Source organism: Perissodus microlepis, chromosome 3 (assembly GCF_051167445.1).
Source record: "Perissodus microlepis isolate ML-2025 ecotype Zambia chromosome 3, ASM5116744v1, whole genome shotgun sequence".
Taxonomy (NCBI): Eukaryota; Metazoa; Chordata; class Actinopteri; order Cichliformes; family Cichlidae; genus Perissodus; species Perissodus microlepis.
This window is the reverse complement of record NC_140463.1, coordinates 12,891,184-12,907,189: the sequence shown is the minus strand read 5'-3', so window position 1 is coordinate 12,907,189 and position 16,006 is coordinate 12,891,184. Positions and strand designations below refer to the sequence as shown.

The 16,006-nt window shown below is 44.4% G+C and overlaps 1 protein-coding gene across 6 annotated transcripts; it reads left to right on the top strand.

Moving 5' to 3' along the window:
- Nucleotides 1-720: 720 nt before the first annotated feature.
- Nucleotides 721-15,308, top strand: LOC146389991 (uncharacterized). Of its 6 annotated transcripts, XR_014799780.1 has the most exons (5): nucleotides 1,134-1,413; nucleotides 3,057-3,286; nucleotides 4,950-6,005; nucleotides 9,079-9,423; nucleotides 12,059-15,308. XR_014799780.1 is itself a non-coding variant. In XM_084923078.1 (4 exons), exons 2-4 carry the CDS (start codon nucleotides 3,170-3,172, stop codon nucleotides 6,943-6,945), a joined length of 1,260 nt encoding a protein of 419 aa, XP_084779204.1. In that variant the 5' UTR covers nucleotides 721-1,127; nucleotides 3,057-3,169; the 3' UTR covers nucleotides 6,946-8,108. The 6 variants fall into 6 exon arrangements, 5 of the variants coding, with proteins under 5 accessions (XP_084779204.1, XP_084779206.1, XP_084779201.1 ...); XM_084923078.1 differs by lacking the exons at nucleotides 1,134-1,413; nucleotides 9,079-9,423; nucleotides 12,059-15,308 and adding exons at nucleotides 721-1,127; nucleotides 6,859-8,108; XM_084923080.1 differs by having other exon boundaries at nucleotides 9,079-15,308.
- The last annotated feature ends 698 nt before the right edge of the window (nucleotides 15,309-16,006 follow it).

Below are 16,006 nucleotides of genomic sequence, written 5' to 3'. Positions count from 1 at the left end.
TAGACAAGGTGTGGGTGAAATAACTCCCCAGACTAAGCGGAAAGGTGCTTTATACGCAGCAGCAATCACTTCAAAGTTTGCTTGTTGTTGTTGGTTTTGTGTTTGTACTATAAGAAAAATCATATGCGTATTCTCATTAGCATATATGATGAGGATAGGGGTTTGTGGCGGTGCGTGGAACTGTAGCCTCAGGTTTATATTGTTATCACGTTATGTGACAGTGTGTTTAAGTTCATGTTACAGAGTTAAGCAAAAGTAACAGTAACCAAATTAGTTTCTCTGGAGAGTAAATAAGCAACACACTGCATTGCTTTTAAGGAAAGTAACAAGTGATGTTTAACACTTTAAACTTTTTGAGAAACGACCACAACATTCTGATAACTTTACCCTCCGACCTCTTTAAATGTGGGCACATCTGGGTCCAACAAGTCCACATTAACAAAAATGTAGTAAACAATCGCACTAATAATACAACAGCAATCCAACAAAGTCACAGGACTCAGTTAAAATCATCCACACTGTCACAAAAATAGCGAGTAAATTCATTCAGTGTTTCCTCGCTCAGCTCTCTCTCTCCGTGTGGTTTCTAAGGTCTCTCCATCTCTCTCTCGGTTACCGGCAGGCAGCCAATCATCTGCAGGGTCTCGCGCCTCCTGTTTTCGCCTCACCTCGCCTCAGTGCCAATCAGACCGTTCACACTGCGCACACGCCACGGCACGTCGCCACGGGCGCCGCTGACAACAGGAGACACGGCGGAGGGCACAAGCCACCACACACACACACCTCCCCTCCCTGTTACTGAACATCAGCGTTGTGTGTACCCCCTGCCACCACCCTCCCCCCTCCCTCGCTCCCTTCACTCTGTCGCAAGAGCGACGCACGTATCCGTTCATAACCTCCGCCATTATTCATCACCCCCTACCCCCTCCCTCTCCCCCGTCCTTCTCCTTTCTTCCCATGGTGCCGTTTTTTTTCCCTTTCCTCGAGCTCGTCTCTTTTTCCCACCCCTGCAGGGTCTCCACAGAGCTGCTTCCTCCTCGCCTCACCCGGGCTAATTTAACGCCTCTCTCTCTCTCTCTCTGTGTGTCTCTCTCTCCCTGCCTCGCACTGGCTTGTGCCAAGCCCAGGTGATTATCCATCCGCCCCCCGTTATCCGTTACCCCCCTCCTCCTCCCCCCCCTCCATTCCTCCTCCTCCTCTCCTCGGTACCAACAGACCGACAAATCCCTCCCGGTGCTCCTTTCTCCCCCCTACCCCTCCTCTCCTCTCCTTTCCTCTCTCTCTCTGTCTCCTTCCCGCCAGCCATGATCCGTGGCGGGCTAATTCCCAGACGGTCTTCTTCCTCTTCTCCTCCTTCCTCCTCTTCTTCTCATCACCCTCTTCCTCCACCACCTCCTCCTCCTCGCGGGCCCGGTAAGTAGCAGCAGCAGCAAGCGCCGTCCATCTTCTCGTTTACTCCTCCTCTCTCTGTCGGACTGCATGCTGTGTTCACGGTATTTACCGCTCGTTATCGAGTCTGGCTATTTTTTTTTTTTTTTTTTGATTGACCCCCCTCCCCCCCAACACTCCCCCTCCCCCTCCCTCTCCTCCTTCTTCCCCTCCCTTCCCTCCTTCCTTTTCCTTTCTCGTGCTGTGCCGGGGGAGGTGGGGGGGGGGAGGAAGGAGGGGAGGTGTTAATGTGTCGCGTGGGAGAGCCGTTTTCCCCCCTCGCGGCCGGTGGCCACCATGACCTTCTGTCGGAGCTCGCGCCAGCCCGGTTGACCAGACAGGGTAATTAGTTACGCCTCGGGGGAGTGGGAGAGTGGTGGTGGTGGTGAGGAAGGGGGGGGGGGGGGGGATGTTGCGAGAGACACACACACACACAGGCTTGACGCACACACTGGCTGCGCACACGCACGCAGAGCAGAGCGCACGGACGCACACACACATTTGAGGCTGCGCACATTCAATTCTTTTCACATAGACACGCACACACACACACACAGGGACACAATTTCAGTCTCTTTCTTTCTCCACGCACACACATTTTCAAGCTCACACATTTGCAGCCCGTTTATTCTGCACACGCTCACAAACGACAATGACTCCTTTACAGTTGGACTTAACCATTTGTGTGTGTGTGAGTTTGTGCGTGTGCACACCGAGAGGTCAGAGGTCACTTATAATCAGATTATTCCACCCTTTCTGATATTTCGAGGCCTCTGCTTGGACCTGAGATCTGCCTTACGTGAACTTTTTTGCCTATTGAGTGCCCTCCGTGGAAGCACTGGGGTCACGACCTGGCCTTGAAACTGACGCTGACGAGCTACAAATAGCGGCCTCAGTTCACTCGATGTCGGATGTTGTGGTGTCCCTGGTGGGGATTCGGCGCTTGCTTGCTCAGGGGCACGTCATCACCTGAGGAAAAGGGAATTCCACAAAGGAAGACGAAGAAGATGGCAGCTTGTTCTTTGTTTCCTCTTTTGTTTGCAGCCTTGTGTCATCGCCATCTCCATATAAAAGATAAGACGTAGCCACCGTGATGTCACCAGGTAGTTTGTTGGAGCGTTTTGTGCGCTGCCATCATGGTTTTTGAAACCAAGTGAGCTGTTGATGTGATGATTTGAGGAGAGCTTATTCTCGACTAAATTTCCTATAATTTTCTAAATTCATTAGGAAAGCATTAGCCGAGGTCAGACATCGAGTTAGAATCAGACTTCTACACAGTTAGACTTCTTTTTGCAGCTATGAGCAGTCGCCCCCTGCTGAACCTCAGAGGGAATGCAGGCTTAAGGGATTTCCCCTCGCTTGCTGTCACAGGATAGTCGGTCTTTCATGTCCTCTGACGGCTTTACTTTCTGGGTTTACTTTCAGATTAGACGTGAATAACTGAGGGTAATGGCCTGCCGACTTAACTGACCAATCAATCAGCTCCATTAAAATACTCTCTGTAGATCATTTGTGGGACTAAAACCACAGAAAATCTTGTTGCTGAGCCTGAAAAAGATGATCCACGAGAGTGAGGGTTCTCTTTATTGAATGCAGCGCCTTCACCTGACTTTTCTTTTTACTTTCAGAGCAAAACGTGGCGACCACGCAGAACTAACTAGCTTCCTGTGCAACAAAGCCCACCCGAGTGTGTGTGAGTGAGTGTGTGTGTGCGCTTGTATGTATATGTGTGCGTGAGGTCATGTCGGGCATGACGAGTGGCGTGTGTGTGGACAGTGACCTCTCCTCGATGCTCCAGAGAAGCTCAGCCCCCTCGCACCATCACCCGAATCACCATGGCTACGGCGGACAAGGACAGGTGAGTTGACGTGTAAACTTTTGCATCCATGTTGGTCTCCCAGTGCAGGGCTGGAGAATCAGCGGGTGAAGTGAAGGTTAAATCAAATTAAATTTAGAAGGTTCCTGTTGAAACTAGCCTCGGGTCATTGCCAAAAACTCAATTAGATCATCCAGGTAGGCATCAATTACAGAACCCACCGCTGCTCTGCTGCGAGGGCGCCGATCTCAGGGTCAGCTGGTCGATTGTTCGGTCAATACGCTTTCTCATTAGTCCAATCCACTGCGTTACTTTCAAAGAACGAAACAAGCCTTTTAAGGATTGATCCATTAGCTGTGAAAATGACCCCCACATTTTCACAGCTAGGGGGGGGACTGCCAGCTTAATTAATGCTCACATTTACAGAACTTTTACTTTTCAGTTTCCTTCTTGTCACTCTGCTCCAGAGAATACAGCGACGGTGTGGTCAGACCAACTGCAAAATAAATGTTTCCTGCAGTGAGACGACAGACGAAGTCTAGGCAAAAATGGATTTACTACAAAGACAGAATGTGGTACTGTTCATTAAGAGTTGTACTTTGGAATAAAGTAGTTCTTAGATTGGCTCTTATGAACAAATGTTTGTAGGCAAATAATAGAGATGAATAAAACTGCACTGGTGAATACAGCGGATATTTCTTTGTGAGCTGTGAAGGCAGGAAAACGTGGAACAGATCTGTGCAACAGTATTTGCTCCCTTCCAGATTTTGTAGCGATTTGCATATATGTCTTGGATTTTTTTTTTAGATTCGATTAGATAAAACTTTATTAATCCCTCTGGGAAATTCGGTAAATCGTTTAGATTTAATGTCAATATTAGACAAAGATAGCCTGAGTAAATACAAAACACAGTTTTTAAATTATGGTTTCATTTATTAAGGAAAAAAGCTATCCAAACCCACTAGGTCCTTTGTGAAAAGTAATTGTTCTCTAAACCAGGGGTCCCCAATCCCAGTCTGCGAGGGCCGGTGTCCCTGCAGGTTTTAGATATCACCCTGGGTCAACGCACCTGAATCACACGATTAGTTCATTACCAGGCCTCTGGAGAACTTCAAGACATGTTGAGAAGGTAATTTATCCATTTAAATCAGCTGTGATGGAACAAGGACATATCTAAAACCTGCAGGGACACCGGCCCTCGTGGACTGGGATTGGGGACCCCTGCTCTAAACAGTACCTGGTTGTTCCACTCTTGGCAGCAACGACTGCAATGCCAATGAGTCTTTCGTGTCATGGTGGAGGAATTTTGGCCCACTTTTACTATGCAGCATTGTTTTAATTCAGCCACACTGGAATGTTTTCAAGCATGAGCAGCCTGTTTAAGGTCATGCCACAGCAGCTCAATCTGGACTTTGGCTAGGCCACTCCATACCTTCATTTTGGTTTTGTTGGGCAATTCAAAGGTGGACTTGTTGGTGTGTAGCCAGCTTTTAGCAGTCGTCATTAGGCATAGTATCAACTCTGTCGCCTTGGTGTTTGCTGATATTTGAGGCTCCATTAACAGGTGAACCGCTCTGTCCTTTGTATTTTGCTCCATGAAGACAGCTCTGCCCACCAACCTCCCTGTAAAGCCACTTTATCCGTGTGCTTTTTTAAATTGATTATGGCTGGTATTGATAACAGTGATTGGTGCTATGTCCTGCAGGTGTCGGGCCTGGCTCCCATGCTGGACTACACTACAGAGATGGATCGTTACCGCTCCTCCATCGCCAGTTTCTACAAGACCAACGTCAACATGAACATGAACGTTACAAACTTCCCTCAGTCAGCCAAACTTGCCGCCCGCTTGGCCGCGGCCACCCCCATCTTCCCTCCCACCGCTGCCAGGCTTGGGGCTATGGCAACGACGCCCTGGGGTTGCCACGACAACATGAACATGAACATGAACCACCCGGCGGCAATGTTCTGGGGCCGACCTAAACCCGTGGCGGCCACGCCGACGCACCACCCCCACCACCATCATCACCCCTCTGCGACGCCGGGTCACATGACCTCCTCGCACCCCCATAGTACCAGCATGCACCAGAGCAGCAGCAGTGGGTCGGGAGGGGGAGGAGGTGGTGGGAGCAGTGACGGTGGAGGGGCTGAGAAACACGGACACACTGCCTCGCTTCCTGTTTCACAGGGAACGGCACACCATCACGCCATGGCATCAAGCAACGGGAACTTCCTTCCTGGATACAGTGGCGGAACAGACTGTGGCGTCATGAACAAGCAGGGACACACCCACGCGGACATGATAGGCCTATCAGAGGGTGGCAGCTGCAACGGAGGAGGGGTTATGGGTGGCAGCTTCCTGGGGGGGCTGGGACTACCTCCCGGGGTCATTGTTATGGCGATGGGGTCAGCAGGGGGCGGGATCTCAGACGCTAGCAGCGCCTTTCAGATGACAGGCGGCCAGCGGGCGCTAACAGACTGCCAGCAGCATGCCAACTCCTCCCCCTGCCCCTCCTCCTCCTCGCCCCCATCATCAGGCGTGACAGCGGCGGCCGTTTCCCTGTCGTCATCATCATCTTCGTCATCCGGGACGGTGGCTAAAAGAAAGAGGAAGCGGTGTGGCGTGTGCGGGCCGTGCAGGCGGCTCATCAACTGTGGCGTCTGCTCATCGTGCCGCAACAGGAAGACGGGTCACCAGATCTGCAAGTTCAGGAAGTGCGAGGAGCTGAAGAAGAAGCCGGGGGGAGGAGGGGGGGTGCTGGAGGTGAGTTCATGCACGCACACGCACGCACACACACGTGGACGCACACAGCATTGGCTGGACGTTAGCAAATGTCTCATCTTCTCTTTCTTCTGTGCGTGTGCGCATCTCTGTCTGTGTGTATGTGTGCATCTCGGTGTGCGTGTGTGTCTCGGTGTGTGTGTGTGTGTGTGTCCTGGCTCACTTAACCCAGATCACTGGCAGTGATGCTCGAGCTGGAAGGCATCGCTCACCCTGCTGAGTGTGTGTGTGTGAGTGCTGTGCAGATGGTGGGTGGTGAAAAGCGAGAGCTCGGTCCCTGCTGAGGTCTGGCAATCCGCCAGCAGACACACACACACACCAACACTGATTCACGGTGATAAAGCGGCCAGGCGAGAGGGAGGGAACGGCGAATATTTATGTGATCTACCACTGCTGTGTGCGTGCGTGTGTATAAGAGTGTGTGAGCGCAATAAGAATTAGTGGCGATCAATAATTCTTTGACACCAGCATTCGACCTCACTGATGACTCTATATATCTCTCTCCCTTTCTCTCTCTCACACACACACACACACACGCACACGCACTTCCTGTGGGAATCGCTACAAACTATCACTAATTATTCCCTCATCTGCACACATGTGCTGTGAGGACACGCGCTGAAACACTGAGAGTGCGTGTGTGTGTGATGGGAAGAGAGTGAATTAGCAGCCATAATCTTCCTCAATTACACGCTAATTGGACCTGTGGAGGCTAACGGCAAGTGACAGCGGCGTGTGTGTGTGCGCGTGTGTTACAAAGTATGTGAATGTTTGTGAGGGCAACTCTCTCTCTCTCTCTCTCTCTCTCTCTCTCTGTGTGTGTGTGTGTCAGCAGGTGGTTTCACACTCTTGCCTCATTCTTTCCGCTCTCTTTGATGTCGACCTGACAAACTCTCAGCCTGGCACCAAGTTTACTCTGTGAGATGAACAGCAAAGCACCCTGGGTTTTCTCCACCTTTCTCTGCAGCAGGATAACCTGTCAGAGCCCAGAGCAAACTGGCCACTAACTTCAAAGTGATTTCAAAACCAGTCAAAGCTGATTTCAGTGCACTCGATGCAACATATGCAAGGATATCATACCCCGCATATGTAGGCGTCGTCACTTTTAAGAAGTCCAGTTTTGAAGCCTTAATTTCAACTTCATGTCCATCGTCATGTTGGCGGTTGTGGAGCTAGAAGTGACCATATTTGGATGAGATGATGTAATTGAGTTATCAGTTAACTGTGCTAATTAGTGAGTGTCACTGACCAAAACTGAAGCACAGACTTCTTCGATGGTCAACTCTTAGCAGGTAGGGTGACCACATGTCCCTCATTACGCAGAATTTATGGTTCGAGTCTAAGGATGACCCTTCTACCTGCAGTGGCGCCAGTGTACAAATAAGTGGTACAACTGGTCTGTGGGCCATTCTTGCTTGTTTTGTTGTTGGTCCGTTAGCCAGCCAAAGAGAAGAGTGAAGTTATAAAATACAAAGAGAGATCATGGCAGCGGTGGAAACTTTTCATTGTTTTTTTACACTCGGTTTCACTTCAAACATTTTTCTATTCACGGAGTGAGCAGAGAAGGGTTTTCAACCGCAGACGTGCTCCCATCCTGGCCTCCAAAATCCTAACTACAGATTGCTACCATATGACATTTGCATCTGCCAAATGCTAATTGGTTGACAAGTAGGTCAGAATAGGACAGGAGCAACAGGAGTTCACCAGGAATGGGAGAACTGTGAAAAAACCCCATCGAAGATTAAAAAAGAAAAAACAAAACAAAACACAGCAATGTAACAATTATGCAGATTGAAAAATTATGCTTCAAGTGAGACTGCACAACATCTTAAACATCTTACAAAAACCTCCCACATTTTGACTGGTTCTGCACTTTTCTACGCCTTCTTTTACCCAGAGCATATGAAGGGAAAGCATTTTATTATAGTCACATGAAACTTAGCCAGTTTAATACTGAGCTCATATTTTGTTGAATATGATGGAAACCACCATAAAGGAAATGAAGTGGTAGTATATTCTGAGAAGTAACATTTTTGTCTTTCAGGTTTTTTTCTTAAACATATTTTTCAGTTTCGCACAGAAGAAGAGTACATGTGTCATAGTTGGTTAAAAATAGCGAAATTGTCACATATGGCTCTGTCAATCTACAATGTATCGCTACTGAAAACCACAGACCACTGACCATACAGAATTGCAGCTGTACAGGGGTGTATAAAGACTATTTCATGGACCATAAAAGAAACTTATTATCTTACTATCTTATTAAAAGATCGAAAGCAACAGGAAAAGTTGCATTGAAATATATTAGTCTGTTACGACTATATTAATCATCAGATAATTGCAATAAAATCCTCCAAAAGGCTCAAAGAGATCAAACAGTCCAAATGTAGCGGAGCTGAACCTGTGTCGCCAACCATCTCTCAAAGAGGCCACACCCCCAAAAATGCTGGGGACTGTTTCATTATTGGGGTCACCTTTTAATTTATATTAAAGAACTTGTTTTTACATGCTTTTCCTTTACCGATGAATACTTTACTTTGTGACTGGTGGCTCTACTTTCGACAAACCCTCTTTTTTAAGATTATCTCAGTATTAAACTAAACCAGTGATAGTTTGTGTATCCACACAGTCAAAGAGATCTGCTGTTAATTTTTCAAAGTTAATTTATATCCCAAACCCCAAATTATAATGAAATTAAACTTTATCACAAGGTGACAAGACAGGAAATCTATATTGACTCTATGAAGTTCTGCTGGCAGCTTTTCAGAGGAAGGCAGAGTATAGTCGCAGCAGACCGACTTTGATCTACAGCCTGCATCACTGCGGATGTGTTTACCCACACAAACGGTTCAAGAAACACAGCAGAAACTGCGAGCCAGCGCTGATGCTGATGTGATCCAATATTTACAATATCAAAAAAAAGTCAAAGGTAAAAGACTAAGATTCAGGAAAGAAATAGTAGAAAACAGACATTTAGGTGTGTATTTAATTTGTCATTTCGATTTTACTGTCAGTTTTCCTCTGTCTCATGCCACATTTTGTCTCCTATTCTTAGCGGCCTCCCTCTGTCCCAGCCAGTGAGGCATTTCGTTGGTTCTTCTAGCCTTCCCTCCGCCAACAGAACCAAAATCTGGAGGCCTAGCAGGAAGTCACCATCACACGGACTGCAAAATCAGCAAAAGGACTACAACCTCTGGAACTGAAATTGATTCTCTGCAACAGGATTACAATTTCATACTGTATGGATGACAGTTTGAGACTATAAATCCCACCTCAGCTGGAACAGGGAGTAGCTAGACAGAAGGAGAGGAAGAGGGGGCAGTTTGGTCACAGGCAACCGGACTTGGCCAATTGATGTGGTGATGCCATAATTGCATGTTTTTCCCAAGATTGTGTAAAGGTAAATTTATAAATCAATTCTTAAAAAGGCGCACACAGAATGTCCAGACCGTAGCAAGCTAACTGGCTAGAACAGATACTAGTCTGTATTTGTACTGGCTAAACAAACTTGTTCCAGACCTCTAAATTGTCTATCACTTCTCCTGTTTGCTTTTCTTAACAAACAGTTCAGGCCTTGACTATTGAAAGGATAGGCCGCTAAGTAGCCACATAAAAATAATATATAAATTCTGTAGCTCTAATCTATTACATAAAAATTTCGAAAAGCTCAGGTTGTTCCATTGCAAGCTTGACTGGATGAATATCGAAACATTAACGGTTCTCTTACGGCTTACTCATAGAGTTGCAATCAATTCAAAGACTAGTGCTGGAACAAAGCTGCCACTATGTCTGTAGCTAGGCTGTTCTTAAAATTACATGAAATTGTATCAAAACTACATCTTTGAGGGTATATGAAATCTGACATCTACTGGTGAAAATGCAAGAGTATTGCCCTGTACCTCTACTTTTAGCAGTTCTTTGTGTCAAGATCTAATCCACTTTTTATGGACTGATTTTTAGACTTTCTTTCATCGGGTCTCAGCCTTATAGGTAGGGTAAGGATCTCGGATGCTGCTCTTTTGCATCAAAAGCAGCCAGCTGTGGTGGTTTGAGCATCTAATTAGAGATTCCCTCTGAGTACTGTCCTTTGGAAGGTTCCAGTACAATCCAAGCTTGAAGGAGCCATGCAGATTGTAGATCCCATTTCAGCCAAGAGAAAACTGGGAACTCCCACGGGTAACTGAAAAATGTTGCAGACATTGGGAGAATAATACCCTGCATAGTTTGCTATCAATGCAACCTGACCCCGAAAAACAGAAAATGGAGGCATGGCATCAAAGATCAATAAGCCAACAGCAGAGAGAGTGTTCTGTACCTGCTTTCAACAGTAAATGTTAGATTTGGGAAGTTGGGCTTCTTTGTAAGCTTGACCAGATGTTTTGGCCAGATGTTCCGGTCACGTGATTGCTCTGGCAAAAGCGGGTGGTGTTATCAATAAGGTAGATTATCCATTTCAGATCCCAGTATGGACCTCAACATGAAGTTTACCTTAGCCTGGTGTACCTCATGTAGCCTTGATTTAAAAATGTCTGAAAATAAAAGAAAAAAAAGGATGGAAAAAGGCAATCAAAGCAGTGTTTTTGTAAGTTCCAGAACAGTCTTGACAATCTCATTCACATAAACATGTATTAATTACATAGAAATCATTTTAAGTGCCAACATTGTGACCGTTTTATCTATTTCCTCTAATGTGTTATGTAGCTTTTCTGTAAAGGTCCATCAAGTCACAAAGCCCAAAGTCCACACCAAAGGAAGGTAGTCTCTCCCAGAAGAAGAAAAGCCCAGTTTGTAGCCCAGGATTTCCTGTTGTTACTTATAGACATCATTCTGAAATAACAATATATGCCAGTTTGGTCCTGTTAAACTAATGACAATGGATTACTCTCACTGTAATCCCCCTGACAGTAGGAAAATCATGTAGCTAACATTACCTCACTTCTGACTGACCACCCACAGGAAAGAGCTATCTGGAAATAATAATCTTCAGTAAATATAAGAAATTATACAAACTTTAGTACCAAATGTAAACCAGTAAACAGATTTCATGAAATTCAGCAATCTTGCTGACAAACATATTTTGCTAAGAGAAAAAGTATTATGTTAATAGTAACATTATTGCAAGAATGCTTTGTGTACTGTGCAATGTAGCAACTTTTTTTTTTCTTTTTCCATAACACTTATATTACCAGGAAGTAAAACAATTGAGATGAAACATCTCTTTCTGGCTTCCTGGATTTTGTGAGAGTGTCCTTATCCTAAACAGGGAGCATAAGTCTAGCCTGGTTTTCAGTTATGGCAGTTATGACAAAACCATAGTTCTCAGAGAAAAGCTGTTCAAACATGGGGAGAACATGCAACAGGGCTTACCACTGAAGCATCGTGCTGACGTGCTTTTATAGAAGACTGTTCTTGTTCTGGGTCAAGGTCCAAACTCCTTAATCTGGATTTCTTTTATGAATAACACATCTTTAAGGTATGTAAGCGGTGTTCACATAAACATCCAAGACATTACCAGTGAAAAGCTGATTGTCTGAAAGTTCGAAGTAAATAGAAAAAAATAACTATACCTGATTAAATTGGCTACTCTTCCTTTCAGGGTGTTCAAATTCATGTGCAGCCCAACATGGCTTAGGTTGCATAGTGGAAATCATGCTCTAACCCCTCAGGACCCTGCCTCGGGATGTTGGAGCAGAACTCTGCATTGGCAGCCTGACACCTGAGAGTGAACTCAGGGTGCACAACACACAGTTTGCCATAATATCAACTAGCATGGTAGTAGAACTCCTGATCTGACCTTTGAGCTTCAATTCTTCCACATTCTGCTCTCTCACAGTTGCACTTTTTGATTTTAGTACATAAAGTATAATTTTGGCCAGCTGTAGTCTTGCTGTCTTGAGATGTCCGATAATGTGAACAGAAGCCGTATATATGGTATATAGTTTGTGATCATGGCACAGATTATGTATGTTTGTGTACAGCCTTCACAATCTGTGATAAAACTGTCACCTGCTTCCTCTTCTTCTTCCTCTTCCTAGCAAACCACAAACCCCATTGTAGCCAAACCAGGAAGATTCAGGACTTAACCACAGAAACAATTACAGTCTGACCAAAACCGGATGACACGTTAACCTCAAAGGGGAAAAAAAATCACCACAGAGAGGATACAAACTGACCTCAGCAGGACGTGATTCAGGACTGTTATTAAGGACTACAACTTCACCACAGTAGGACTACCACATCACTGTTATCTGTCTCTTCTGTCTACCTCCTCCTCAAGAACATTAAAGGCACCTTGATTGATTCTTATTGGCTCTGTTCATGTTGGTACGGCATGATCTGCTTCTTAACTCTCTAGATGGTCCGGAGCTGATCTGCCTCTTGTGGAATCTGGTGTTTAGATTTTGTATTTGCAAATGTACTCTGCTGTCTAAATGAGTCGTGAAATGTCTGAATTTATTTTATTTGTCTAGATTTAATGGAAAGTTCTCAGGGTGCAGTCACACTTCTGGTTTATATGAACTACAGTAGACTGAACACAAAACTCACTTTGTTGCATTTTTTTTTTACATTTGATTAAAAGGTGGCAGTTGAAGGTTTGAAATTCCTGTCTTCACTAAAAGCTTAAAATGGCAAGATGCATTTTTAGAGAAGTATGGATCAGAAAATCTGCTCTCAAGTTACACCTCCAGTCCTGAATATTCAGATCTCTAAAGTTCATATCTATGAGACCCCTGCCAGGACCTCCAAGAGAGTTCAGAACCAGTTTCTCTGTACTTGTATCTGGGCATATTGTACCACACATGGTGACCAGTAGGATCCAGAACAGAAGACCTCACCTGCAGTTTATTTGTGGCACAGGGACTCACCTTTGGATCATCTGGAGAGCTCTGAGGTTCTGAGTATAACTCTGGGACTAAAAGGAACTGAACTGAACTAAAAGATCAAATCAGAACATTCCACACACACAGAAAAAAATAATGTTATTTCCAACACGTCTGTAGGCCATTGATAACATGCCCTATGAGACTTTGTGCACAAAAACCTTTATTACTGTTAACAATAATTTGTCTTATAAAATGATTGGACGGCAGAATCCACAGCCTTCTTTAAGTCTTATTTTGAAATATTATCTTCACGGATGTTGAGCAATCTGCCATCAGCAGACCTTTGATATGCTATATGGATGAAAGTACTGGGCCAACCACACATTAGGAGCTGCTCGACCATGGAAACCCATGCCATGAAGCTTCTGGTGCCGTATTTTGCTGATGCTAGAGGCCTACTCTTTGTAATGTTTAAAATGTTTGTAGAGGGACGCTGCATGGCTAAGTGCTTGATTTTATACACCTGTGGCAATGGAACTGAAAAAACCTGAATTTACTGATTAGGAAGTGTGGCCCAGCATTTTTGTCCATATGGTGTATCTGGAAACAGTCAAGAATGTTAGCCATTTCACATGTTTTCTGGGTTGGATCACATAACATTTAGAAGATTTTCATTATAACACACTCTTATTACTTTATCATTTATCTACTCAGTAGATAAGTGATTTGTAAATAAGAAAGGAGAACATTAACCCCTGAAATACATAAATGTGATTCCAGCCAGACACTAAAAAGGTGGATGTAGATACTGTAATGCCATCCACTGGTTTTTGAAATCCTGGGAAAATTATTTCTAAATCCCCAGTCACGCTTGTCTACAAATGGTTCAGTGACCTGATGGCAACCTGATGGTTAGCAAAAACTTCCTTGTGATTGCTTTGGTCACTGGCAGATTGCAGTGGTCATAATTTGGATGAATGTGACAGACTTGTCTACAAACAGTAGTCAGTTACCGTCCGAGCTACAGTTAAACTGAAAAGAAGGATGCAAACTGGAACTGGATACTATTTGCCTTCATGAAACCGAACTTTTACTTTAGAGGCAAACATTCTCCCGTTCTGGTTTGCTTCAAACTTTTTCAAGTTTTACTACCCTAGCAGCCTAGCAGTTAGCAAGTATTTGCAAACAAACATGAAAAACTTTAGTCAACTGAGGAATTTGGTAGCAACCAAATTTAACATCAGGAGGTTTTTGGTGGTGGACCTTTTTTTTTTTTTGCAACAGATTACACCCAGTGTGCAGCAGAAACATTGAGGAACCACTACCAACTAGTTGGGAAAAACAAATTTCCTTAGCTACCAATACAGCAAAATTGGTTGTATCACATCCAACACTGCAGACAACTCTCGAGCAAAGTGTGCATAACATCACATAAGAAACTTCAACGGGACCGTAAGTCTTTCTGCAACCCTAGCTACCACCATCTAGTGGCTTTCAGATAAATTGCAGTGTTTAGGTACTTGGGCATTGGCTTCATTTTTCCAACCTGAAAATACATCCGTGTTTTATACTATGGTCCTGTGTAGCTGATCAGTACTTCGACAAAGTGGTCTTTAGGTGAAACACAAATACTGAACTATATTTTCTAACTCTATATTTGTTGAATTTTGACCAGAAAGAAGAAATAATACAAGACAAAAAAATAGTAACCACAACCTGATCCTTTTGTTCCACAGACAGCAAGCCCAAAAATTCAGATTTAATAAAGAAAATCTTTGTTAATTTTTAATTATTTCAAAGAGCACATATTTATGTTAATTTGTTGCAAATAATCTGACATCATCAGCATATAGCCATGTAGCTTTATGCTCAATGCATCCTCCTATTATTCCATAAATATATGAGTGTGATGCCAGCATGATTGCTTGTTGACAAATCTGTACCTGACAAATATGGCGACAGCTTCTTGTAATAGAAACTGGCAGTAAAATATTTTAAATGTTTTATTTGGACGTTCACATCCATAACAGACTGCACCACTAGTAGGTCAGAATTGCAACTTCAAAGAAAATGTCTTGATAATTACTGGATGATTTGGTGTTAAATTTGTACAAAGATTCAGGTTTCCCGCTGAATGATTCCTATTAGTTTGTTTGTGGCTGGTTTCAGTTACTACCATCAGTGTGTTTAAGTTTCTGCACCTGCCGACGTGTTGGAAATACAGATTACTTTTATTTTGACGTAAGCCTGTCTAATTTATTTTTGGAGGAAAATGTTCCGTTGCCTCATTGTTGGAATCAAACATCCCCTTTTTCTCAGGTTGGCTGAGGTGTCGAAGGTGTTGAGAGGGGGTTTGAGGGAGGAAGGGGGCATTTGTTTTGTATGTGTGTCCTCCTCCTCATGTATTCTGTCTCTGTGACCTCCTCATGTACTGAATTATAATAAAGCATTTCAAAGATTAGCTGCGAGTGTGTGACAGACACGCAGTGGATGTCAGGTGATTGCATCATACAGTATTGTTTGTAATGATGTGTGTGAGAGGGAGAGTGAGAGAGCTGGAGGGGAGGGGGGAGAGTGAGAGCAGGCAGGCATGAAAATGAACAATATGTTTTCTTGTGTTTGTGTGAAATTCTCTGCCAGTGTACTGCTGCCACAAGATGGAAGCTGAGTGTGTGTCTAAGAGTGTCTATGTGTGCGCGTGGGCTTCTCATCTCAGTAATGGTGTTGCTATCAGAAAAAGAGAGAAAGACTGAAAGGCTGGTTGTCCCTGACGACAGTGTTCCGTGTTGCCTAGCAACAGCGCTAACAATGGCCCACCACCAGTGTTCTAGAATGTGGGCGTGGCCTGACAGATAGAGAGGGGTTGAGTGATAGAGGAGGGCACTTTTCTCTCAGCAGAGTTTTCAGCCCATTAATCTCGTGATAAACAGCTGTGACATGAATGATTGATGTTTATTACAGTCTGTTGCAAATCTGCGAATAAAGCAGCTTTCCTTAAATCTGTCAGAAATCTAAACAAACAAACAGCATGCAAAAGGAACGCCATTACACAAAAAGAGATGACAAATCTAAAGGCACATCTAGAGCTTTAAGAGCCACTTCGTGCTTATGCAAAAAACAAAAAACGAAGTCTTTAAAACTCTGACGTAAATAAAATTC